Source organism: Miniopterus natalensis, chromosome 9 (assembly GCF_054644295.1).
Source record: "Miniopterus natalensis isolate mMinNat1 chromosome 9, mMinNat1.hap1, whole genome shotgun sequence".
Taxonomy (NCBI): Eukaryota; Metazoa; Chordata; class Mammalia; order Chiroptera; family Miniopteridae; genus Miniopterus; species Miniopterus natalensis.
The window spans coordinates 14349368-14374166 of NC_142089.1; the positions used below are offsets into that span (position 1 = coordinate 14349368).

At 52.3% G+C, this 24799-nt stretch overlaps 1 protein-coding gene across 1 annotated transcript; it reads right to left on the bottom strand.

The window, feature by feature from the left end:
- Positions 1 to 187: 187 nt before the first annotated feature.
- On the bottom strand, positions 188 to 17971 carry UBXN11 (UBX domain protein 11). Its single transcript, XM_016216520.2, has 14 exons — positions 17751 to 17971; positions 16738 to 16766; positions 16007 to 16105; positions 13292 to 13392; positions 12679 to 12733; positions 12147 to 12223; positions 9658 to 9784; positions 3078 to 3292; positions 2735 to 2812; positions 1655 to 1772; positions 1420 to 1523; positions 719 to 792; positions 506 to 646; positions 188 to 425 (listed from the first exon to the last, which is right to left on the bottom strand). Exons 1-14 carry the CDS (start codon positions 17819 to 17821, stop codon positions 251 to 253), a joined length of 1464 nt encoding a protein of 487 aa, XP_016072006.2. The 5' UTR covers positions 17822 to 17971; the 3' UTR covers positions 188 to 250.
- Positions 17972 to 24799: the final 6828 nt, after the last annotated feature.

Below are 24799 nucleotides of genomic sequence, written 5' to 3' on the forward strand. Positions count from 1 at the left end.
CACATGAGGCTCTGCTGCCCCAGCTGAGCCTGTGCTGGGGGCGGCCTTCCCTTCGCTGGATTGGCTTAACCCTTCTGTGGAGAAAGAGGAACCTAGAGGACAAAGACCCAGTGGCCAGGCCTGCCAGCTAGGGCTCGAGTTACGGGCTGGTAGGCACCGCCCCCTCCCCCAGCCCAGCTGGGCCCCAGCCTTCAGCTGGGCTGCCCCACAGTGGAGCCTCACAAAACAGCCAGTGTTGGGGGCGGGCACTTTATTCGGATTGGGGGCTGGGTTGGGGGCAAGGGGCAGGCAGCAGAGCCTGGCATGCCCTCAGTAGCAGAGCTGCCTTGGGTACCAGTCCCGCAGCCTGCAGTGTGAGCGTGTCCTCACGGTAGACTGTGGACGGGAACGTACTGAGGATCTCGAAGGTGTTTGCTTCCACGCCTCTGGGGACCAGGTAGAACAGATCAGGTCTGGTCTTAGGATCAGAGACCCGCTATAGCCACCAGCCTGGCCCCGCACCCACCTGGCTTGTGCGAGGAGGGCACGCACATCACCAATAGTGTCCTCAGGCCGCATCAGCAGCAGAAAGGACTGCTCACCCGTCTCAGACTTGATGCGCAGCATGGCGTGCTGGGGTGCAGGCGACTCAGGAGACTCTTGGCTCCTGCGGGCCCAGAAGCCGTAAGTGCCCCCACAGCCCAACCCCCAAGTTTTCACCTGTCAGCTCTGCCCTCACCTCTCACGCTCAGCAGCCAAGGCAGGTGTCTCTACTGTGATCTCCTGGATCGGGACAGGCCATGGGCAACAGTTCTGGAAGGCATGATGGAGAGTGGACAGAGCCCCAAACCCTGCTAGCCACACCCCACCCCCACCCTTAGAGGGAACTTGCTCATGACCAGGAATTGATTAAACCAATGAGCCTAAGGGAGAGGTGGGGGTGTTCTGTGTAAAGGAGGGCGCAAGGAGAGGAAATGGAAGGGAAGCTTTGGGAGACTGCCCCATCATTCCCCCCAAGAAGACTTTAGATCCCAAAGTCTAGTGGGGGAGACAGAACCCCACACTGATGATGTCCAGGCTGGATGCTTAGCCCACTGTGGGTCAGGAAATGGAGATAAGGGATGGATTCAGGAGAAATTCTAGGGATCAACAGATCAGGTAGAACTTGGCAATGTGGGACAGGGGGTAGAGGGACCTGGGAAACAGGTTCGGCCCCCAGAGCAAACCACTGCTCTGGTAGGCTGGGCCAGGGTTGATGGTAAAGCCCCCAAGAAGACTGGGGGAGCTGCCTTGGCCCATGTGGCTCAGCTGGTTGGGGCGCATGTGGGAGGCAACTGATCAATATCTCACATCCATGTTTCTCTCCCTCTAAAATCAATTTAAAAAAAACCCAAAATCTTACATTTAAAAAAAGACTGGGAGAGCTAGGGCTGGCCTCACCTGCAGGGTGTCCCGGATGGGGCCCCGGATGTCAATCACCTCCCCTTGACGGATCACACATTTGGGGAGCCTGTTCAGAAACTTCTCAGGGGTCATCCTAGAACCTGTGGGGATGTGGGGAGGGCATTGGGAGCTTTGTGGAGGGGAGGGACTGTGAGTGATGGTGGAGGCGGCCACCTGGACCTTGTCCTCACAGAACCCCCACCACCTGGCTCAGCCTCAGGGCCAAGCTCACCTGGGTGCTCCATGGTGACTGAGGGCCTTGGAATCCGATGCAGGCCCGTCACTCGGCCCTCACCTGGGAATGGGCCCAGCCCATTCTCTGGGTAAACCTGATTGCGCAGGTCACTCACCTGACAAGAAGGAAGGGAGACAGCAGCGGGACCAGTTCTTCAGCCCTGGTCCCACCCCCACCTGCGCTAGCCCAGGCCCCAGGAATAGGCCCGAGGGGTGGTCTGATGCAACCCCCACTTTACAAATGAGGAAACTGAGGTCCTGGGACAGAGCAAGAGAGCTGCAGTTCATGCTCTTGCATACCTGGGCCCCTGCAAGCCCTCACCGGAGCCAGAATACTGGCATCCTCCTCAGAAAGGCCTTCAGGAGCCCACAGGGAGGGGAGGGATGAGGGCGTTAGGAGAGGGCAAAGCCCCTGCTACGTATAGTCCGCAGTGCAGACCCCACCATTGCACATATCACCTCTCTTGGGCACACCTCCTGGGCCCCTGTCCTGGCATGGACCCCCAATCATGACTCACTATTTTCCAAGCCATGATGGCACACACTCCCTCACATGCCCTCATTGTGGAACTAACTAACACACCACCCTCTGGGACACTGCCTCATGTGCTCCCATCTCAGTACCTTTCATCATACACACCAGCAGGGGGCCAGCTCCATATCATGTCCTTTAGTCCCAATATTTGCACTACCTTCCATCCAAACCAGATGGCTCCAGCAGCCCAGCCACTTTTGCATAGACTCCTCAGGGACCCCCAGGCAGTCAAGTCCCAAACGCAGGAGGAGGGGCAGTGGTTGAGGGCTGTGCCTTTAGAGTGCCAGCAGGGGGTGCTGCCTGCTGCTTAGCTACAGCTATCTTGGCTACTATGTCAACTGGCCATGGCAGCCTCCCCACTCCCTTCTCAGCTCAGCTACAGGCTCACCTTCCTCCTGAAGGTCATCAAATTGGGGTCCCCTGAAGTAGGGCATTTGCTTCGAGCCTCAGACTGGGCGATGCCTAAGGAAGCTGTTTATCCCCACCACCTCCCAAAATCCCCACACAGGGAGTAGCTGACTGGTTTGAGGAGCAGCTTATCACCTTAAAGGGGACCCCATCAGGGTACAGGCGCTGGAGCTCTGAGGGGAAGAAGCCATCCAATATGTCTCGGAGGCAGCTCTGCAGGGGGGAGAGGAAGGGTAAGGACTGGCTAGACCTGTGTGGTGGCCCCCACCCTACTTCCTGCCTGGATGGCAGGCCCCTGGCCTTGGGCTTACCCAATGGATCACACTCTAGCCCAGGACTTGGCAGGAATGGGGGTGGGGGCTCTGCAAGTTCTGCATGGGCCTGAGTGCCAGTAGGGGTTAGACTGGGCTCCAACATCTCCAACTAATGATGAACAGAGTAGGGAGCACCAGAGGCCTTCCCATCCCCCAACTCCTACCTGTGTGGAGGGATCATGGAATGGTCTGAAGGGCCCATCAAACATCATAATGCCATTCCGGTACAGCTTCAGTGGGATGGGCTCAAGGACATGGAGCTGTGCTCCGCCGGGCACTGGCATCACCTGGGTGTCACTGTCTACCACCAGCTCACTGAGATCCTTCAGGCTGGCCAGCAGCCTGTCAAAGTCCACCTCAGGGGGCACCAATGAATCCCCTGGTAAAGAGGATAGACACCCATGAGTCTCTCTTCTTGGCTGTCATGTGTCCTAGCAGCCCTGGCTTCCATGTCCTCTCCCATGATGGGCAGTGGCTTTAGCATCTCCTTAAGTAACCACCTGCAGAGGAGGAAGGACAACTAACACTAGATAATAATAATAGCTATCTTTTGTTGAACATTAGGGATTTAAAAAAAAAAAAAATATTGATTTCAGAGAAAGGAAAGGAGAGAGAGAGAGAAACATCAATGAGGAGAGAGTCATTGATCAAGCCTGCAACCCAGGCATGTGCCCTGACTGGGAATTGAACCCTGATCCCTTGGATCCCAGGTTGACGCTCAACCGCTGAGCCACGCCCAGCCAGGCTGAACATTAGGGATTTAATATCTACTATTCCATTCTCTCTTCACTCCAACCCTATGCTGTAGGGCTATAAGCCCCATTTTTCAGATGAGAAAACTGAGGGTTAGAGAGTATTAACGACATGCCTAGGGATGCACAAAGTGGCAAGAGTAGGATCTGACCTGTCTGCGTCAGGCACTGGGTTAGCAGCGGGATTCTAAGAAGCCAGCTGGGAACAAGCACTCTGTCCATGCTAGTTATTGTTACCAACTCTACCTTGCAAAAAATGGACCTCAGGCCAACCCAGAGGCTATGAGGCAGGGGTTATTGATCTCCATTTTACACATGAGGAAACAGGCCCACAGAGATGAAAAATGGCTTGCTCCAGGCCCCCTAGCAAATTAGAGGAGGGGCTGGTTCTAGAGCCTGTTTCTCCCACCCATCTGCACTATCAGGAGAAAGAGGTCGGAGTAAGGACAGATGGCTATTAAGGAGGATGTTGGGACAGCTGCTGGACAGATGTGGGGCAGATCTTGGGTTGTGCAACTATTTCTGGGTCACAGGCCCCTTTGAGAATCTGACAGAAGCTCTGGCCTCCTATTCTGAAAAAATGTGTTGTATATACAGTTATGCATAAGCTTCAGGGGGTGGAGATGGGGTGGTGGGGCTGCCATGACAGATGCCAGAGCAGAAAGGGCAGAAGGCAGGTAGGAGGCTGGTGGGGGATAGGCCAGGGACCTGTTCTCAGTCCTTGAAGGGGCCTGGCTCTCAAGTCAGTCATCTACTGGGGTGTAATCCGCACCAAACAGTGACTTTCTGGGCCTTCTTAGAAGCTGTTTTTCACCAGGACAGCCACTGTGCCGCAGGATGTGGGTCAGGGCTCTGGGGACCTAATTTCTTTCCCCACAGTGGTACAGTGGCTATACCGGGGAAGTACAGATGTGGGTGGCCATTTCCTGTTGCCTTTGCGCTGCTGAAACAGTAGGCTCCAGCTGTCCTTCCCCTCTCCCTTACGTTTCCTACTGTTGTAAGCACTGCACCTGCCCCCATCTCCCAGAGTCCCTGAGGTTCCCAAGAAAAATTCATAGAACACAGCATCCCTGGTATGAGTCAGAACCATGGCAAGACACTATTTTCCTGTAACGAGTTTCAGAACACTGGTAAACCTAAAGATAACAGTAGAAGAGCTCATCTTCAACATCTGCCCTGGTCCCTATATTCTTATAGATGGGGAAAGTGAGGCCTAGAAAGGCCAAGCAGACCTCACCAAGCAGAGCCAGGAGGACTACCAGATATGCTCGCTGCCTGCTAATCTAGCTGCATCCTGGGGCCAGAGCTTTTTCTGGGAGCTGATGGGACTTGGGGTGGTTGGCAGGGCAAGGGGCAGGCAGAAGGGCATGGGAGGATGCCAAGAAGAAATGAGAGGGAAAGTTTGCTGACAAAATCAGCCCGAAGGCTCTTGGTAAGTGGGCTAGTGAGTGGAGAGATGAAAGCAGGTGGTCCCGGCAGGTATCGGATGAAGCACAGCAGAGGTGAGGCAAAGAGCCCATGAGAAGGAACCTCAGCTTTGGGCAAAGCAGGGCTAAGAGAATAAGGCAGAAAGCCAGTCCTGACCCGCACACAGCAGGCAGTGCTCAACAGAAGCCTGACCCAGTGCAGCCAGGTCACCAGGGGGCAAGGCAGGTCAGAGGCAAGTGAGGCATTCCCTCTGTGAGCTGCAGCTTTCCTTTGCATGGAATGGGTAGATAATGGGAACCATCGTCCTGTCCACAAAATCCGAAGTCTACCAACTATAGCAATGACTCAATGAGTGTTTACTTCACTCAAGCACCAGAGGCAGGTACTGCCACTCCCATTCTACAGATGAGGAAATCCGGCCTTGTAAGGCAACAGGCCCAGGGTCCAGGTGACTCTAAGTGACCATGCACACTGCCTCTCAGTGTTGGTTCTTTGGACACTGCTCACTGGGGTGCCTTTCCAAGGAGAGGTGCAATGTAGCAAGATCATCTTTGAGGCCTCATTCAACTTTGAGGACCCATGATTTTATTAAAAAGGGTAGTAGGTAGGCATGGAATCAAGTCCAAACTCCTTAGCCCAACTCTGGAAACCCTCAGAGCCTGGGATCCCCAGACTGTCCTTAATGTGGTCCCCCCACATGCTCTGGAGCCACAGTGCCAGTGCTACTGCTTCCAAGCTGTGTGACCCTGGGCAAGTGGGCCAACCTCTCTGTGCCTCAGTTTCCTTTTCTATAAAATAACAGTTTCCACTTCACAGGGTTGTTTGAGGAAGTGCCTGGTAGGTAACTTGCTGTCACTAACCCCCATCCTCTTGCTCATTGCTGGGCTCAGGGTGCTCTTTCACCACCTACTCTGAGAGGTCTTGCTGGAATCCCCAACCCCTGAGGCTGGGCTCCTGTTCCTCCTGGGTTCCTGGAGCCCATGAGCCACTCCCTTAGCCCGTCACAGGCTACTGTCATTTTGTTTGTTTGACTTTCCAACCACACCAAACACCACTTTTGTTTTTAATCTTCACCCAAGAATATCCTTTTACTGATTTGAGAGAGGAAGGGAGAAAGAGAAACACCAAAGTGAGAGTGAAATATCAATCACTTGCCTCTCGCACGCGCCCCAACGGGGTATTCAACCTGCAACCTGGGTATGTGCCCTGACCAGGAATCAAACCCGTGACCTTTTGGTGTATAGGAGGACACTCCAACCAACTGAGCCACACTGGCCAGGGCCCAAACACTTTTTGAACCCAGGCCAAAGCATCCAGCCCCTCGGCCTGGCTGAGAGAAGCTGCTCAAGAAGCATATATTGGATCCATCCCTTCATCCTGCCATCCAGCAATTATGTCTGGAGCACCCATGCTCTGGTAGGCCCCAAGAACTATGGCAATGCCCATACCCAGAGTCCTGCCCTCCTTGGGCTCATACTTGAGTGAAGGAGACAGGGTGACAAACAGTGACAATGGCATGTAGTAAGTGCCATTGTGGGGACTGTGGAGCCCAGAGGAGGGCCACACCCTGTCACTGTCAGCAGGTGAGTGGCGGGCCTGCATTGGACTGATTCTCCACACCTTCACTGGGACAACCATCAGCTGCCATGAAATGCCAAGGCAGTGCCCAAGGCACCCCAACATGCCCCGTCCCCACCACCTCAGGCAAAGGCTGTAGAACAGGAAATGGACCCACTATTTCCACAAAGCTGCAAGTCACACCCTGCTCTGGGGATTTTACCTACATTCCCTCTGCTCTGCCAGGGCCACCACCAAATCCCTGGCCCCTGCTGTTGAGTATTGCTGTCTGCTTGTCCCAACATGCTCTGACCACCAAGGCCTGGGCACCTGGGCACCACTCACCAATCACATGTATGTGCACATGCCCTGACCTATGGGCAAAGCACTGTGCTGGGCACTCCGGGGCATCGCAAGGCTAAGCACAATTGGCTCACGGTCATTGTTCATCTACCAAGCGTCAGCCTTCAGGAACACTCCACATGCACTGTATTTGATACTCTCAGTGGCCTAGGGGTCAAGCATCCCAGATGAGGACTCGCATGCACAGCCCCTTCCCATGTGCCAAGGGGCAGCTGCAGGCGGCCCAGTGCCTGACACAGAGCAGGCACGCCATGAGCTTCAGAGGGGAGAAAGGGGGCAAGGCACTTCAAGGGACACAGCACTGGCCTGGGTGGAAAGTGGGGGTGGGGAGGAGCCCAGCCTGCCTGGGGTCTAGGTAAGGCCACTTCCAAGGGCCCAAGGGCAGCCTAAGGACAAGCAAAGATACTGCAGCCCATGGAGTCTGGCTTCCTGAGCAGGGGAAGGAGAGATTCCCACTCAAACATAGAAGCCTGGGTTTTGGGAGGAAGGGTGGTAGGGGGAGGTGGTGGCTGGCAGGGGAGGGGGAGATGTAAGAGGACAGGACCTTGATGAGGGGTGGGGGAAATGAGGAGCTCAGTGGGAACAGGGGTCAGGGGTAGAGTTCACTGGAGCTCTCCAGCCCTGAGGCTCAACATCTGCTGTGCCCAGAGCAGGACTGTCCCTTTCATGTCTCAGAACACCCTGAAACACCTGGCACGCATCCCATTTGAGGCTCAATATACTGGTGGGAAGGGTGAATCACCCAGCCTGAGGCCAAGCCCTCCCAAGGCTTCCCCCCTGCTGAGCTCTCTTTCCCTAAGGCAAGAGTCCAGAGGGGGGCAGGGGAGGGGTTAGTGAGGAGCTCAGAGGGGGGTAAGGAAGGGGGTAGAAAGACCTGAGTTCACTGGAGTTCTCAGCCCTGAGACTCAACACCTGCTGTGCCCGAGTAGGACTGTCCCTTTCATGTCTCCAAATACCCTGAAGCACCTGGCACGAATCCCATTTGAGGCTCAATATACTGGTGGGGAGGGTGAATCTTCCAGCCTGAGGCCAAGCCCCCCCAAGGCTTCCCCCTGCTGTGCCCTCTTCTCTAAGGCAAGACGCCAGGCTCTAGAAAGTTGAATGAGCCCCAGTTCAGATGCCCTGGCTCACCATTTACTGGCCAGCTGCCCCGAGGCCTGTGGGGCATGGTGTCCATCCTACTGGAGGGAGAACCAGAGCATCAGGGCCAGCAAGAGGCCAGCTTTGTGGATCCGAGGGGCCCTTGGGGCAGGAGCAGGCTGGCATCTAGGGACAAGGCAGTAAGGGGAGGAAGGGGAGCAGCCAGGAGAGAGGGGAGTCCCAGGAGAAAAAGCCGCTACAATGAAAAACATGGTGCTCACCTGGCAAAAGAGCTGAATGGAGGTAACCACCTCCGTTCTTTGAAGAGAAATGGATCCAGCTTTCAGAAACAGCCAGTTAGTTCTATGGTCCCAAATCTATGGGGTGCATCCCTCTGCATATTAGCAGTCGAATTAAAAATAAAAAGTGGTGTCCTGGCTGGGTAGCTCAGTTGGTTAGAGCATCATCTCAATACACCAAGGTTGTGGGTTCAATTCTCGGTCAGGCCACATACAAGAATCAACCAATGGCCTGGCGGGTGTGGCTCGGTGGTTGAGCATCGACCCAGGAACCAAGAGGTCACGGTTTGATTCCCAGTCAGGTCACATGCCCAGGTTGCCAGCTCAATCCCCAGTAGGGGGCGTGCAGGAGGCAGCCCATCAGTGATGTTTCTCTCTCATCCATGCTTCTATCTCTCTATCCCTCTCCCTTCCTCTCCCTCTAAAAATCAATAAAAACGTATTTTTTAAACAAATCAACCAATGAATGTATAAATAAGTGGAGCAACAAATTGATGTTCCTCTCCCACCCCCCCCCAAAATCAATTTTTCTTTTAAAAAGTGGTGAGTCCCATAGAAGCAGGTAGATTTCAATGGTCTGGCTATAAATGAACCCGGAAAGGGAGCCCAAAGAGGGGGCCGAGCCTGGAATTGAGGGCCAGCTTCCAAAGCAGAGGGATTGCTTTTAAAGGCAACAGCTTTTGGATGGATGATATTTTGCAAACTATGACGCCTGAGAAAAATGAGGTCTTATTATATCTTATATCTCTGTGTCTTTGAAAGAAGAGCAAGCAGAGTCTGAGGCAAGACCAAGGAAGAAAGTGGCAGAAGGTTAGGTGGTCAGTGATGGAGGCAGAGGCCTTCCTGGCTGCCCTGTGTCAGTGGCAAGGTGTGGGATGTCTCAGGGACCCTCGTGCTTGGTGGCAGAGGCATAAATGGCTTCTGGACAGCTTCTGGCCTAAAGAAAGCTCTTGGAGCCCTGGCCGGTTTGGCTCAGTGGATCGAGTGTGGGCCTGAGGACTGAAGGGTCCCGGGTTCTATTCTGGCCAAGGGCACATACCTTGGTTGCAGGTTCAATCCCCAGCCCTGGTCAGGGGAGTGTGCAGGAGGCAACCCATCAACGTGTCTCTCTTACATTGATGTTTCTCTCTCTCTCCCCCCCCTCCCTCCCCCCTGCACTCTCTAAAAAAGCAATGGAAAAAATGTCCTCAGGTGAGGATTTAAAAAAAAAAAAAGTCTTGGAAAATTCCCTTTGTAGGGGGCTGAGGGTGAACCTCCTACTCTACCTGGCTTCCAGAACTTCTTGGATGTCATCCAGTTCCTCTTTTTATCCTCTGAGCCTGTAATGTCCTCCAAGTCCTCCTGGTCCATGGGCTCGCCCACCCACTGCAGACCATAGTCACCGAGGAACCGCTGGAGGGGGAGAAGCCAGGGGCACTGTCAGCTCAATCCCTTCCCAGGAAAGAGGTGGCATCTGCCCAAGTCCCTAGCCTCAGGCCTCAGCTCCCAGAGCTGACTGGGCAGAGGGGATGGGCTTGGGGGTCTTGGCCACTTTCTGGCTGTAAACTTAGGAGGCCACTTCATCTCCTAGAGCCTCAGGCTCCTCCTTATACAGTGGCAATGACAGCACCTGCCCCATAAGTTTGTGAGGACTCAGCAAAATCATGTCAAGTACCTAACACAGTGCGTGGCACAAGAGCTCAATGAAGACAGCCGTTATGGTGGTGGGGAACCTTGTGGGTATGGCCTGAATGGGAGGAGGGGCAGGGACTGAGGGAATGTGGCCACCCACACACAGCCTCCCCAGGGCGGGTCGCAACATCTCTGCCACAGGAAAACTTCTGAATTGTCTACACTTCCTGTTGCTAGTTCCTCATCTCCCTCTCTCTCCTCCACCCACTGCTTGTGTGCAGCCACCAACAACCTGCCCGGTGCCAAACCCAGGGGGCACACCTCTGTCTTCGTCTCTCGTAACACATGTTGTTTCTTTTCAGTTTCACTTTGCCAACCGTCTACACTTAGGTGTCTAACAAGTGCATCTCCAAATGCACCTGACCCAACCGGTAACCACTCCCTGCCACCACCTCCCAAACCTCTCCCCCTCCAGGTCCTCTGCATTCAGTCAACAGCACCCCCTCCACCTAGACCTCATCTGTGACCCGGTCCTCTCTCTGCCTCCCCAAGATCTTCAAGGCCTGTGGGCTCCAGCTCCAAAGCAGGCTCAGAACCCATCCACTCCACTCCATCTCCTCTGCTGCCACCCTCGTTCAAGCCTCGCCCATCTCCCTCTTGGACAATTCAAACTGATCTGCCTTCCCCCACCCACTCCTCTAACTGAACCCTTCCCGTGGTTTCCCATTCCTGCCGAAGAGAATCCAGCCCCACACCGTGGTGAGCCCCCGTGATGTGATCCTGCAGCTCCGTCTGCCTCTCCCTCTTGCTCCCACACCCACCCACCACAAGCCAAGTTTCTATGGGGGAGGGGGAGTTTTTTGTCTCTTCAGCCTAGATTCTCTTTCCCTGGTCCCCTCACATCCTCTGGATCTCTTGCCCAATGTCACCCCGCAGAGTGGACCAAACCCCACTTAATCTCTATTGTGTTACACACTGAAATCTTTCATCATATGGCTGTACTTGTGTATCTTTCTGTGTATTTGTTTATGTTTCTGTCCCTTCCAGACTTTCAGCCTCATGAGGGCGGGACATCTACATCCCTGGGAAATAGGAGATACTTTGTATGAGTTTGTTAAATTAATGAAGCAATAAATGTGTGAATGCTGTGAACATAGGGGCTGCAATATCCTCTGCCCTGAGCCTCTGGGGTGCAGCCCTCACCCGCTGTGGCAGCTGCTCAGAGAAGCCCCGCAGGCTGCCAGCATTCCCAGCACGCTGCTCAGGGAGCAGCTGGGTTTCCCCACAACCCCAGGTATGAACAGGCCTGGGGGGGAAGGGCCCTCAGCTGTGGCCACGCTTGTGGGTTTGCTGTTGAGTTCTTAAATTAGGTTGGGGCTTTGGAAACCAACCCTGCATGGAGAGGGAGAGGTTAGAACCTAGGAAGAGCTGGTGGGGCCAGTGAGGGAGTGGGGGACACTGACAAAGCATATTCCCTAGGACCCTCCCTTAAATGTAGGGTCCCTCCTATTTGGGCCTTGCTGTATGACTAGGGGGAAGGAAAGTGACACAGGGTGACTGAGATGCCACATTCAGAGGCAGGGGATTGCTGTCACCAATTTGGTAAACATACATGGCCAGGTACCATGGTGTACAGCAATGAACAGAAGGAAGGTGGTCCCTCCCCTCCTCATGGAGTTCATGGTCCCCCAGGGGGAAGAGAAATGAGGCACTAAGGAAGCGCAGGACAGAGCCTGCCCTGGTCAGAGTCGGAGAGAGGCCCCTAGGGAAGGGCCCCCACCTTGATTTGAGACCAAGGATGAGTGAAAAGTCATTAGGGGAAGGTGAGAAAAAACATTTCAAGCAGAAGGATCAGCATGGGCCAAGGTCCTGAGGTGAGAAACTGCTCAATGTGGTCAAAGAACCAGAGGCAGGGCCCATGGTGAGGGAAGAGTGGTTCAAGGTGAGACTGAAATGGAAGCTCAGGCCAGAAGGAGGAGTGTGCCCCACCTTGGAAACCTTTCTGGCTCTTTAAACTCCAGGTCAGTCCTGAGCAGGGAAACCAGAGCAGGGCCCAGTGCGGGATATGTGGCGAGGGGGCCAGAGAGGTGGGCTCTGACTCAGTTCCCGAGGGGCAGACAGCCCTGGCCACCGCCTCTCTCACCTCCATCTCGTTGACCTGCTGCTGCAGCTGCCGGCACATCGTCTCCAGCTCCTCTTGCCGCTGCAGGGACATCTGGCCTTCAGGAGAGATGGGAGGGGTTCCACTGCCCCAGCACAAAGGCTGCCAGGCTACCTAGACCAGAGCTCTGCCCTGACGGTCATCTGAAGCTGCCCCTTGAGAACTCAAGGGATCCCCTGAGGACCACCTTGAGCCTCTCTCCCTGACCCTGACCAGGGAGATCCTCCTGACTCTGAAGTCCCCACCCTCCTGAAGTGAGGCTCCTGGGGAGGCTGCATTTCCTCCAAGCTTTTGATGGAGCGTCCTGTGCTCAGGGCTAGGCTGTCTGCATTCAAGGGACTCAGTCCCACGTAGGAGGGCACCATCCTGAATGTGTCCCTGCCCCTCTGGGTTCAGCTGTCCTGACCCCACCACAGGATTCAGCTTGATGTCTTGGAGCCCCGATGCCCAGGGGTCACCAGCCCAAGGGAAACACAACAGGAGGGCCGAGCAGCCCACTGGGAGAGGTTCTTACCCTTGTGCTCCTGGAGGGTCTCCACCAATTCCTCCAGGGCCCGTATTTTCTGATCCTGCAGCAAGAAGATGTGGGGAGGTGGGGCAGATAGGCAGACAAGACATGGGAGGGGGGTAGACAGGCAGACAAGACGTGGGAGGGGGGGGCAGACAGGCCTAGTGGCTCCAAGAGCCCAAGGGAGCCCCTTCCAGAAGGGGAGATCCAGAATGTTTGCCTCTGTAGGGGCACTAGGGAGCTTAAAGCCCCTGTCCTTGCCCCTCTTTGGCACAGCCACCACTCCTGTATCTCAGAGAACCTTTGAGGTACCACTGAGGTGGGGGAAAGGAGTGGAGATCCCCTGAGTGCTACAGAACTCAGCAGCCACTGCTGCCATCCAGTCTGAGGTCTGTGGGCCTTGCTTATATGTGAACACCCCTATCCTCTCTACTGAGGTCACAGGGACCCATCGGTCCCAGGCCACACCTGGCCCTCCAACTGGACAGTTCAGTGTGGGAGATGGTTCTAGAAACCACCCACCCTGGCCTACTGCAGCAGTAGCCTCACTGGTCACATCAGCCTAGACCCCCTCCACCCTTCAGACCGGACCCTGGCCCTCCCCGCTCTGGGGTCCCACCTTAGACAGCATCTCATCAGTCTGGGCCTTCACCTGCTGCTCCAGATCCTGCACCTTCCTTGTGATGGTTGCCATCAGCTCGGAGTCGTGGAATACAGGGACTGCCAACCAGACAAAGTCTGAGAGCCTATATCTAGAGCTGAGGCTGAGGTACGGGGGTCCAGGGAAAGGGGAGAGGGATCCCCAGGAGTGGAAATAGAGTAGTAACAACAGCTGTCACCTAGAGAATAGGGGCCATGCTAAACTTTCACATACCAACTCATGCAGCCCTTACAACATGCCTCTGAGGAAATGAACTGCTTTAGAAAACTGAGGCACAGAGAGATTCAGTAATTAGTCCAAGGTGTAACATATGGGTCACATTGCCTTGAAGCACTTTTAAAAAAATTCTCCCTCGATCGAATCAAACCTCTAAACCTCCCCCCAGTTTATAGAAAAGACAGAGGACAAGCAAGTTAAACAGCAGACAAACCCAGTGCAGGACATTCCGTAAGACAGGGGCCCGGACTCTTCAAAAAGTCAGTGCCATTTTTAAAAAAGGCAGGGACTCTGTCTTATAAAGGTATTTCAGTCAAAAGCAGCACATGAAACTTGACCTAGATCAAGAAAATAAATAAATAGCGGTGAGCCATGGCCAGGTAGCTCAGTTGGTTAGAGTGCTGTCCCGATACGCCAAGGTTGTGGGTTCAATCCCTGGTCAGGGCACATACAAGGAGCAACTGATGAATGCATAAGTAAGTGGAACAACAAATCGATGTTGCTTTCTCTCTCTCCCTTCCTCTCTTGAAAAGTCAATAAAAGACATTTTTAAAAATAGCTGGGAAATATTTTGGAACTGGGGAAATGTAAGCACAGAAGCGATGCTGGAGACTAGGGCTGAATCACATGCTCTCAGGTGTGATCAGTGTTGTGGCTGCATCTCCTTACTCTTCGGAGATGCGCACTGAAGAATTTAGAGGCAAAATGTCAGGATATGTGTGACTGATTTCTAAATGGTTCATCGAAAAAATACATTTGCATTCATATATGTATATATGGGGGAGAAAAGCCAATGTGGCAAAATGCCACTAATTGTTTCTAGGCAAAGGGCATATGGGTGTTCACTGTACTATTAGTTCAGCTTTTCTATATGATGGACATTTTTCAAGTTAAAATGTGTGAGAAAAGAAGGGAGACATGGGACGAGGCAGGCGCTCTTCCTGCCTGGATGCTGTCTACAGAGGCGTGAAGCAGGAACTGCAGCGGCCACCTGCAACCACGCAGGGCTGACATGCCAAGGACGGCTCAGTGGAAAGATGGAGAAGCCTGAACTTGAGTGTGACTTGAGTTGTTGGAGTAACAACCCTCGAGCTGCCTCCTTAGGCCTCTTGGTATGTGGGACAGTAAGTGCTCCTTAGTGTCCATGCCAGCTGAACAAAGGTTTTCTTTGACTTGTAGTTAAAAGCTTCACTGATACAGACACTTGGGAACTGTCAGCAGAGATGCCAGCATGTGTATGAGCCCAGGGCGGGGAGAGGGGGGAACCCAGGCCAGTCACCCTGAAAAGCCAGGAGGGCGGGAAGGAGCCAGCTGAGTCAAAACTGGGAGGCAGGAAGACACCTGGAGAGTGGTCACGCTGCCAAGAGCCTGGGTGTTCCGAGGAGGGATCGGTAAACCACGTGAGATGCTGCTGAGCAGAGACGGGGGAGAGGACAGGTGAGCCCCTGGGGGACAGACACTGGCTGTGAGTGGGTGAGGCGTAAACGGCAGGGGCGGTTCAGAGAGATGTGAGCGGCTCTTTAAGCGGAGGGGTGATTACTACTGAAAGTGCCCCAGCTGGGCGGAGGGGAGTCTGACTGTGATTGAAAGGCCGCGGGGCAGACTCTTCCTGCCTCCTTTTCCACCTCAATTCCCCTCCCTCCCATTTAAGTGGGTGGGTGATTGGTGGAGGATCCCATTGAACCCTCACCCCAACATGCTGACCTAGGTGTCCCCATTCCCACTTCACAGAGGGGGAAAGGGAGATGGAGAGGCAGGAAGTGGCTTATCTGAAACACACAGCTGGCGGAGCACCCTGACCTCATCCCCAGGTCCTCCAGACACCCAGCTCAGACCCTGCCCCTGCCCGGTGATCCATCCAGCTCATCCTGCCTGCCCAAGTCTCCCCTTTGCCCAGGCGTGGTCAATCCTACCTCTTCTGGAAAGTTGCCCTGAGGACTTTCCTGTAGGTGCCTAAAGTGGGCCCCATCCCATTTTAGGCACCTACATGATCGCAGTGTCACCACAGCCTTTTGAGGTGTGGGGGTCCAGGGGAGGGGGAGGAGGGCTATCTAGGGGACTTTGGGCCTTGCCCAGAGCCCTGCAAAGCAGGAAGCAGATAGCTGAGGGCAACCCTCACCCTTAGGCCCTTCATCCTCTGACCCTGTATCCTGGACCCACTGACATCACACTTGATGGTGACTCCAGCCAGGTTCACTCCAGAGGAACTAGCCACTGCCTGGCCCGAGGCCTGGTCACACCTCCTGAGCTAAGGGTGCCCACATAGCTTTATGCCAAACTAGGCCCTGGACAGGTCTGGGGATGCAGGCACATGGTCATGGTCACCCAGAAATGGGAGCAGCTGTCTCAGACCCAGCAGGTAGGGAAGTAGGTGCCATGCCCCTCTGGGCCTCTCTTCTTCTCTGGGGCCCGCTCCTGCTGCTGGGAACCCAGATACCTTTAGGTGTCTGCTCTCACCTTGCCTATTCACAGGGGCACCTATGCCACCATAGCAGGAAGGGAAAGAGGTCCTTTCTTCTGAGCCATGTCCATCATTCAGCATGTCCACCGCATCTTCTGCAGACAGGGGTGCCCAGGTAACTGCTGGGGCTAAGGCCCAGAGTAAACTGGGGCCCTGGCCAAGATGAAGCAGCTTGTATTCTGTCCCCCCAAGCATCTGATAGAAAACTTGGGATGTTGATGAACAAGGATCCAACCAGATTAGGTCTCTCCTTAGAGTTCTCCCAGTCTGGCTCCTGGGAGGACTGAATGACCAATGGCAGCAACATGGTGGGGGCAAGAGTGGGGTTGGGATGCAAAGATCTGAGCCTGCAGGAATCAGAGTAGTGACATGAGGACAGGGCTTCAGGGAGAAAAGGCTATTATGGGCTGGAGAAGGCTGCTCAGGGAAGGAGAATTGGGATTTGGCCCCCTCATGGATTCTCAGCACTCACCAGCCAACCCCACAGTGGTGGAGGGCTTCAAATGTTAGTGATGACATCTCTGTTAAGGGTGTGGGGCCTCCAACTGAGAGCTGCAAGAGGAAGCCCTGTCCTCAGGGAGGGGTGGGAGCTGCAGGTAAAACTGGGGTTGGGCCTGCTGCTCTGGCCGACAGAAGTATTCATCGTGCTTTCTCTCCATCTGCCCAACCACAAGGAGACACGGCAGATGGGAGGTGAGGAAGACATGAGGGCAGAGCCTTCACTTACCATCTCCGTAGAGTTTTATCCCTCGCCTCCTGGGAATCCGGGCAGGAAGGAGAAGGAAGATAGATACATTAGGACCCCCTGGAGTGTCATCAGGGAAGAGGCCCTGGGCACTAAGCCTCCAGGCAAGCCTTAAGGAGATGGAGGTTGAGCTCTGCCTCCTGAGGACATCCACCCCCAAATCCCATCCTGGCACTGGGATGAACCAAGGGACAGGCTTCAGGGCATCCAACTCCTCCCAAAGCAGGACAGGGAAGAGCTGGAGGGCAGAGTGTTAGGTGAAAGACAAGAGTCCCCAACTCAAGGACCCAGCCCCAGCTCTGCTTTGAAATGGCTGCGGGATCCCAGGCCTGTCACTCAACCTTTCTGGATCCCCTTGGCCTTCAAATGACTGAAGTGATATTTAGAAGAGTAAGGAGAGAGGTAAAAAAAAAAATTATTTGGAAAGATGAAAGTGCTAGATAGATGTAAAGGATTCCTTTCACTGAGAGCCCAGCATGTGGCAGGGCCCAGAACAGGGGCGCTGCCAGTGTTTGCACAATGAATGTGGCTGAATAAATAGATGGATGCTAAGCCCCTCCCACAGAGGTCAAAGCTCACTAGAGGGCACAACCCGTGTGTGCTCAACACAACTTGGAGCCTCCCAGAAGGTAGGAGAAAAAAGGTGGGGCTCAGCCGGTGTGGCTTAGAGGTTGAGCATCAAGCTAGGAACCAGGATATCACGGTTCGATTCCCGGTCAGGGCACATGCCCGGGTTGCAGGCTCGATCCCCAGTTGGGGGCGTGCAGGAGGCAGCTCATCAATGCCTCTCTCTCATCACTGATGTTTCTATCTCTCTCCCTCTCCCTTCCTCTCTCTGAAATCAATAAAAACATATTAAAAAAAGAAAGGCCAGGTGGTAATGGGAAGCTCCATGACTCCTTACTGTTCTCCCCAAGACATGAGGGACCATTCTTCCAGGGCACAGCAAGGGGGCAGGGGCACAGACACAAAGGGCCCAGAGGCCAGCCTCCTACCCTGAACGCACAGGCTCCGACGGCAGGGGCACTTTCCGGGTCTTGCCAAGGGAGGCCAAAGGTGAGCTCATAGTTCCTCTAGATTCTAGCTGTCAGGAACTCCCTGAGTAGAAAGAAAAGTCAGCCCTTGGAGCCACTTCCTCGGGATCAGGAAGTGGCCTGAAACATTCTCTTCCCTGGTCACTTTCCCAAAAGGGAGCACTGTCCAGGGAGCATCACCCTCACTTCTTCCCACTGCTGAGGTTTCTGGAGGAAGTTGGGCCTCAGGATCCCTGTGATTAATATCTGCCTGCTCCTCTGGACATCCCACTCTCTGCTCTGAACCCAGAGGCCTCCATCCTGGTTGTGCTTGGGAACAGGGGGTCAAGTGGGCTGCAGAGATGTGCCAGAAGCCTTGGACGCCCCAAATTTAGAGCCCAGGCATGAGACTACTGAAGGGGCCTGGGATTTTTGTCCATCCATCAAGGAGCTGTTCAATACAAAGCCCAAGTATCCCCTCCCTTGTTACCAGAGCCCAGGTGCCACCCCAACATCTCAGAGCCAGAGAGGGGCAACCCAAAGGCAGGATTCAACCAAGACACAGTCCGTGTGGCCGGAAGGTCAAGGATCCAGGCTCTAGACAGGTTCTGCAATCCACCAGAGTAACCCCACTGGGGGGGATGATAATAGTACCAGGCAGGGTTACCGTGGGATTCAGAGTTAACACACATAAAGCACACAGCTCAGTGCCATGATGTGAAGTATGGCTCTATGGCTTTTGTTGGTTTCCTTTCCTTCCCTCTTCCTTCTGGAAAAATGAATGCACATCAGGGACATAATGAAAGGACACTACTATATTCAGTGAATTAAGTAGTATATTATGTGGCTAGTATCTAGAAATTCAAGAACCAAAGGATCTCCATCAAGGTCTGAATTGAGTCTCTTGTTCCACTTTGGAAATGTATGGCACAGGCCTCTACCCTGCCCCTGAAGCTGCCTAGCAAGGGGACTTGTGCTGCCTGGGGGCAGCCTCCTCTGTCTTCCTTCTAGAGTTTGGAACTCACGCCCAGCCCCTTCCTCAGAAGAGCCCTCCAAAGACCAGGCCCTGAGTTTCCTCATACTCACCATCCAGCCTCCCAAATCTTTCCCTATCCTGCCCCAGCCCCTGCTGTCTTCTCCAGACATTCCCATGGTTTTGTGGCCAAGTGTGACAGCCCCTTGTGGTTCCTTTACCAATTTCCAAATGGTGTCAAAAGGATCTTTTTTTCTTTTTTTAAAATATATCTTTATTGATCTCAAAGAGAGGAAGGGAGAGGGAGAGAGAGAGATATTGATCAGCTAGCCTGCAACCCAGGCATGTGCCCTGACTAGGAATCGAACCCTGATCACCTGGATCCTAGGTCTATGCTCAACTGCTGAGCCACGCCCGGCAGGGCAAAAGGATCTTCTTAAACACAAAGCTGGCATGTCATTTCCATGCTAAAAGTTCCCAATGGCTCTTTCTCACCCATAGAAAAAAATTCCAAATTCCTTAACTTGGAGGGCAGGTCCCTGCCTGTTTCTCGTCACCTCTCTCCTCCTCTCCTCTTTCTACTCCTAAGCCTCTCTGAACTGCCAGCCCAGCCTCCAATGCACCAGGCCTTTGTGCACAGGGCTCCCGGCCTGGAACCCCCTGCTGGAATGGTCTACCCACTCCTAACCGCACCCTTCCCTTGACTGGGCTAATTCCTTTTAATTTTTTCAGTTTGTTTTTGTTTGTTCTTTAGTTATATTTTAACTTTTTACTTTAAAGTTATCATAGATTCACAGGAAATTAGGAAAATAGTAGAGAGGTTTTGTGTATCCTTCACCTAGTTCCCCCATTTTACAAAACTGTATGTGTGTATCTTTCTATGCCATGTCGTTCCATGTGTAAGTTCATGTAACCACCAATGCAGTCAAGATACAGAATTGTTGCCCAGCCGGTCGCGGCTCAGTGGTTGAGCGTTGACCTAGGATCCAGGAGATCACAGTTCGATTCCCAGTCAGGGCACATGCCCAGGTTGCAGGCTTGATCCCCAGTCAGAGGCATGCAGCTGGAAGCCACTCAATGACTCTCTCATCATTGATATTTCTCTCTTTCCCTCTCCCTTCCTCTCTCTGAAATCAATAAAGACATATTTAAAAAAAAAAAAAAGATACAGAACTGTTGCTCTGGCTGGTGTGGCTCAGTTGGTTGGGCATCGTCCCATGCACCGAAAGGTTACAGGTTCGATTCCCTGCCAGGGCGCATGCACAGCTTGCAGGCTCAATCCCCCAGTGGAGGGTGTGCAGGAGGCAGATGCTTCGCTCTCACATCGATATTTCTCTCTCCCTTCCTCTCTCTTTCTCAAAAAAAGAGGTACAGAACTGTTCTGTCACCATGAAGATCTCCCTCATGCTACTCCTCTATAGTCATACACTCCCTCTCTCCACCATCCCTAACCCCTGGAAACCACTACTCTGTTTTCCATCTCCATAATGTTCTTACTTCAAGGTTATATAAATGGAATCATACAGTATGTGAACTTAAAAAAAAAAATTATTGAGATATAGTTCATATAACGCTTTTAAAGTATTCAATGGTTTTTAATCAATATCACAGCGTTGTGAAGTCATCACCACAATAAATTTTAAAACATTTTCATTACTCTAAAAAGTCCCAGGCACTGTGCCTTTAGTTGCTAGAACAGCCCTGCATAATCTCTCACCAGACCTGATTATCCCTTCCTTCTCCATCATCACCATAAAGACCCCTCAAAAGAAACTGGTCAAAAAGACAGAAATTAAGCCTCAGTGAGGATGTAGGGAAACTGGACTGTAATTTGTTGGATTGTAAAATGGTGCAGCTGCTGTGGGAAACAGTATGACAGTTCAATAAAAGATGACATACACTTACCTTATGGCCTACCAATCTCACTTGTAGACATATGCCCAAGAGAAATTAAAACTTATGTCCACACAAAAACTTGTATACATGTTCACAGCAACATTATTCATAGCAGCTAAAAAGTGGAAAGAACCTAAATGTCCATCCACCAATGAATGAATAAACAAATTGGTATATCCTTATAATGGAATATTATTTGGCAGTAAAAAAAAAAAAGGAATGAAATACATGCTACAATGTGAATGAACCTTGAAAGCACGCTGAGGGAAAGAAGTCAGCCACAAAAGAGTACATATTGCCATGATTCCATTTATATGAAATGTCCAGAATGTGCATTTCATATAGTGACCAAGTAGTTTAGTAGTTGCCTAGGGCTGGGGGCAGTTGTGAAGTAAATGGGAGATAACTGCTAAAGGGTAGAGTGTCCTTTTTGGCTGATGAAAAGTTCTAAAATTTATTGTGGTGATGGTTGTACAACCCTATAAATATACTAAAAACTATTGAAATTTACATTTTTAAAGGTGTGAATTAATTATATCTCAATAAAGCAATCATGGGGGGGAGGGGGAAGAACCTGGTCCCCAAACAAAATCCATCTTTCCCTCAAAATAAGTTCTTCCTCCTTCCCCCCTCTTAACAGAACCCCATTATCCAACCACAACATTTTTCTCTCCTTCTTTCCCTCTTAATCTCGTGCCATCAGGTACCAAATCCTGCAGGCAGAACTCTGTAATGTCTCTCACACATAGCTCCTCCTCTCTATGCCCACTGTTGGCCATCCTAGTGGGGCTTTCACTGTTCTTTGGGGCTGTCACAATGACCCACAATTGACTTCCCTTCTTCCAGTCTCACTCTAGGCCAATCCAACACTGTCTCCAGATCAATTTTCCCATGGATTATAGGAGACCCCTGAGAGCGACGACTGTATCTTCCCTGGGGTCCCTGAGGATAGAGCCATGTCACTTTGGGGGGCTTCCAGGGGCAAACTGTGTCTTGCCCCTCAGGCCTGGGGCGCCTAAAGGTTGCACTGTCTCCCCCTTAAAGGCCTGGGCTTTGAGGGAAAGCTGTGCCCTGCGCCTCCACATCTTTGGGACCCACGTCAGGACTACGCTTGAGTGACATCTTTCGTCACACCTACTCGACCCGCTGGCTCCCCCCGCGCCCGGGTGCTCTCCAGTGCCTACGGGGCGCGGCAAGGTGCACGCCAGCACTCCCTAGGCCCAACGCTGGGAGCGCTCTCGGGGAGACGTTTTTCACCACCTAACGCCGCCCCGGGAGCCGCGTCGCCGCCTCCCGCCTCCACGCGTAGCCCTGGTAGGCAGGGGCCCGAATCCCACCCCAGAACTCGGACGGCCTGCTGGGGAAGCCGGGCTGCTGGGGGAGCTGGGCCCTCAGGATTCTCGGGCAAGGCCTCAGCATGCGTGCGGTACTCGGCGGGCAAAAGGGCCTCGGGTCGGTACTCACCACGCAGGGCTGGGGAGCCGTCCCGCGGCGCCGCCATCTTGTTGTCGCGCGGTTTCCCAGGCGACCAGGACCCGCTTCTCATTGGCTAATTGTAGGGGGTGTCTGCGCAACCAGCAGGCTGCGGAGGCGGGTACAGTCTTCTGTGCTCGAATGCTATTGGCCCCCAGGATCTAAACTCTTCGCGGGATACTGTAATTCCCAGAATCCACCGCTCCGAGCCGACTCAGGGTCTGGGGAAATGCAAGGAACGTTAGTACCACCCGGAGGCGCAGAAAGCGGGCGAAGTGGGATTAGATTCGTGAAGCTGCTGGAAGCCTCTGGACCTGAGGGTGTGAATCCGATAATGCCATTGATTTGCTAAGTTGATTTTAGGGGAAATTATCCCTCTGAGCCTGTTTCCCCATCTAATCACTGCAGTATTTGGTAGGGGCTATTTTGAGTATGAATTTAATTGATGCAGGTACTTAATAAATGTTTTTTAACTCTGGATTTCTCTGAACACTTCTTGACCAGATGGCTCTCGGAAGGGACGCTTAGATTGTAGTTCCTTTGTGTAAAAGTTCGGGTGAGACACTTCCCTTCCCTGAGCCTCTTCTGTAAAATTAAGGTGTTAGGTTAGAGCAGCTAGGCAGTTTAGTTAAGAGCATGCGGCATGGATTTTGGCCTCAGGAGTCCTGGCTCCTCACTTGTGTGTCCTTGGGCAAGTTATTCAGCTTAGTTTCTTCATCTATAAAATGGGGATAATACCCACCCTACAGGGTTTCTGTGAGGATTAAATGAGATAATGCATACAAGGCACCTGGCCCAACACCCATGCAAAGTAAGTTTTAAGAAACATTTTCTGCTTTTTAAACCGCCATTATCTTTATCCCTCAACCTTCCACTGTGATGGTCCAGGATTCTATGACTTCCGATCTCGGCCAACCGCTTCTTTACGCCTGGGCTCAACCACCAAAGCCCTTTCCTGTGTGTCTCGGACTGCACTTTTTAATATAGTCCATTTGACTTTCTAATCTGCATTCGGGGAAGGCAGGCTCTTTGAGGCATTCTTTACACACCAATTGGAGGCTGAAGGGAGCTATCAATTAATGAGTGCCTTCCAAGCTCCCAGTGCCAACATGAGGTTTACAGATCAGAAAACTGAAGCTCAGAGAAGTGAAATGACTTGCTTAAGACTATGCAGGTAGAAAGCAGTAGAAGTAGATTAAAACCCAGAACTGTCTGTCTCTAGAGTCTGGGCTCGTTCTGGAAGTTCCCACTTTAGTAAAACAGGCAGGCAAAGATAAGCCAAGTGTAAAGTTGGTACATGCCCACTGCCAAAGAAGGAGTTAAGGTAGAAAGTTGCAGGTGGGAGAAAGTTTGAGGTCACCCTGGGGCCAAGTGTTTTGGGGGGTTGGATTCATGTTCAGGGGATTAGCAACCTTATGCTGTCACTTTCCAATAGCATGGAAGGCAGGGGGCTCTGGCCTCATGAGACCTTTGTTCTGTCCACTGCCTCCTGCCTCAGCAAGACTGGGAAGCATGAATCGGATTTACCCAGGCATCAGGATTTACCATGTACCTTCCTCCTACCCAGGATCCTGCTGATATCCTGCAGCAGGCACTCAGCAAACACCTAGTTTGTGTGAGGGAGATGGGAACCTTCTAATATGGTGGGCCAGTTTATTATTTTTTAAATAACATTTATTGGGGGAATTCAGAGCCTTATTATAAAAAGTATACATTTTCATTGTAGAAACTTGGAAAATAATAATAGCTGTCATTTATTGAGACTATATTATGGGTCAGCATAACTTAACAAGTCTGTGAAGCTGGGCTCTGTCACTTACTAGCTGGCTGCTCCTGCTGAAGCTACTTTACTTATCTGAGCTTCAGTTTCTGTATCTGTAAATAGAGATTCTAATAAAAACCTACCTCACAGGGTTATTGTGTAAATTAAATTTCTCATAACCTTACCACATTATTATTTTTAAATAGGTGTTTCCCAAAAACAAAATTATGAAAACAAGAGTCAAGCTCATCTAATATTTATTTTTCTAACCTATATTTCTCTATTCCCCATTTTAAAGGGTTCTGAAAAGTCTTTCCTAGGTCTCTGGGCTCACATAAGATTTGAGTTTTGGGAAGACATTGGAGGCCAATCTGTCCAGTTTCCAAGTTCACCCAGGATTCCCTCAATATCTGGGATGGTGGCCACTGGCCTCTTATTCCATCCTACGGTGTATGTCCTCTGCCTGACAGTGGTGGGAAGATCCTGGACTGGGAGGAGGGAGGTCCTAAACAAGGGTCTTTCCAGGCCTGTTTTCCCACCTGTAGGATGAGGAAGGAGACCCCAGCCCTGGAGTTAGATGGCTCTGGAAGTCCCTATTCTTGAAAATAGACATAGTACATTTGGCTTTTAGGTCCTTTCCTGAAAGATCCTTATCAGTCATGACCCCTTTGGAATTAAAGAGTTTATTGGGACCTAGCAGCTCAGGAGGGAAAAGTAAATAAAGGACAGAGAGGTCCTCTAAATCTGTGCATTTCCTCAGAATAAACAACTAGCTCTCTCTGCCACTTTCCTCCTCTTCTCCACTCACAGCACTGCCCCCTTGGATCAAACCCTCATTTAGCATAACATTTTTGGGCCTTCATCTTATGAATTCTGCCCTCTACCCTTCTCAGTGTTCCAGAAACTATTCTGCTAAGTTCAGGCCTC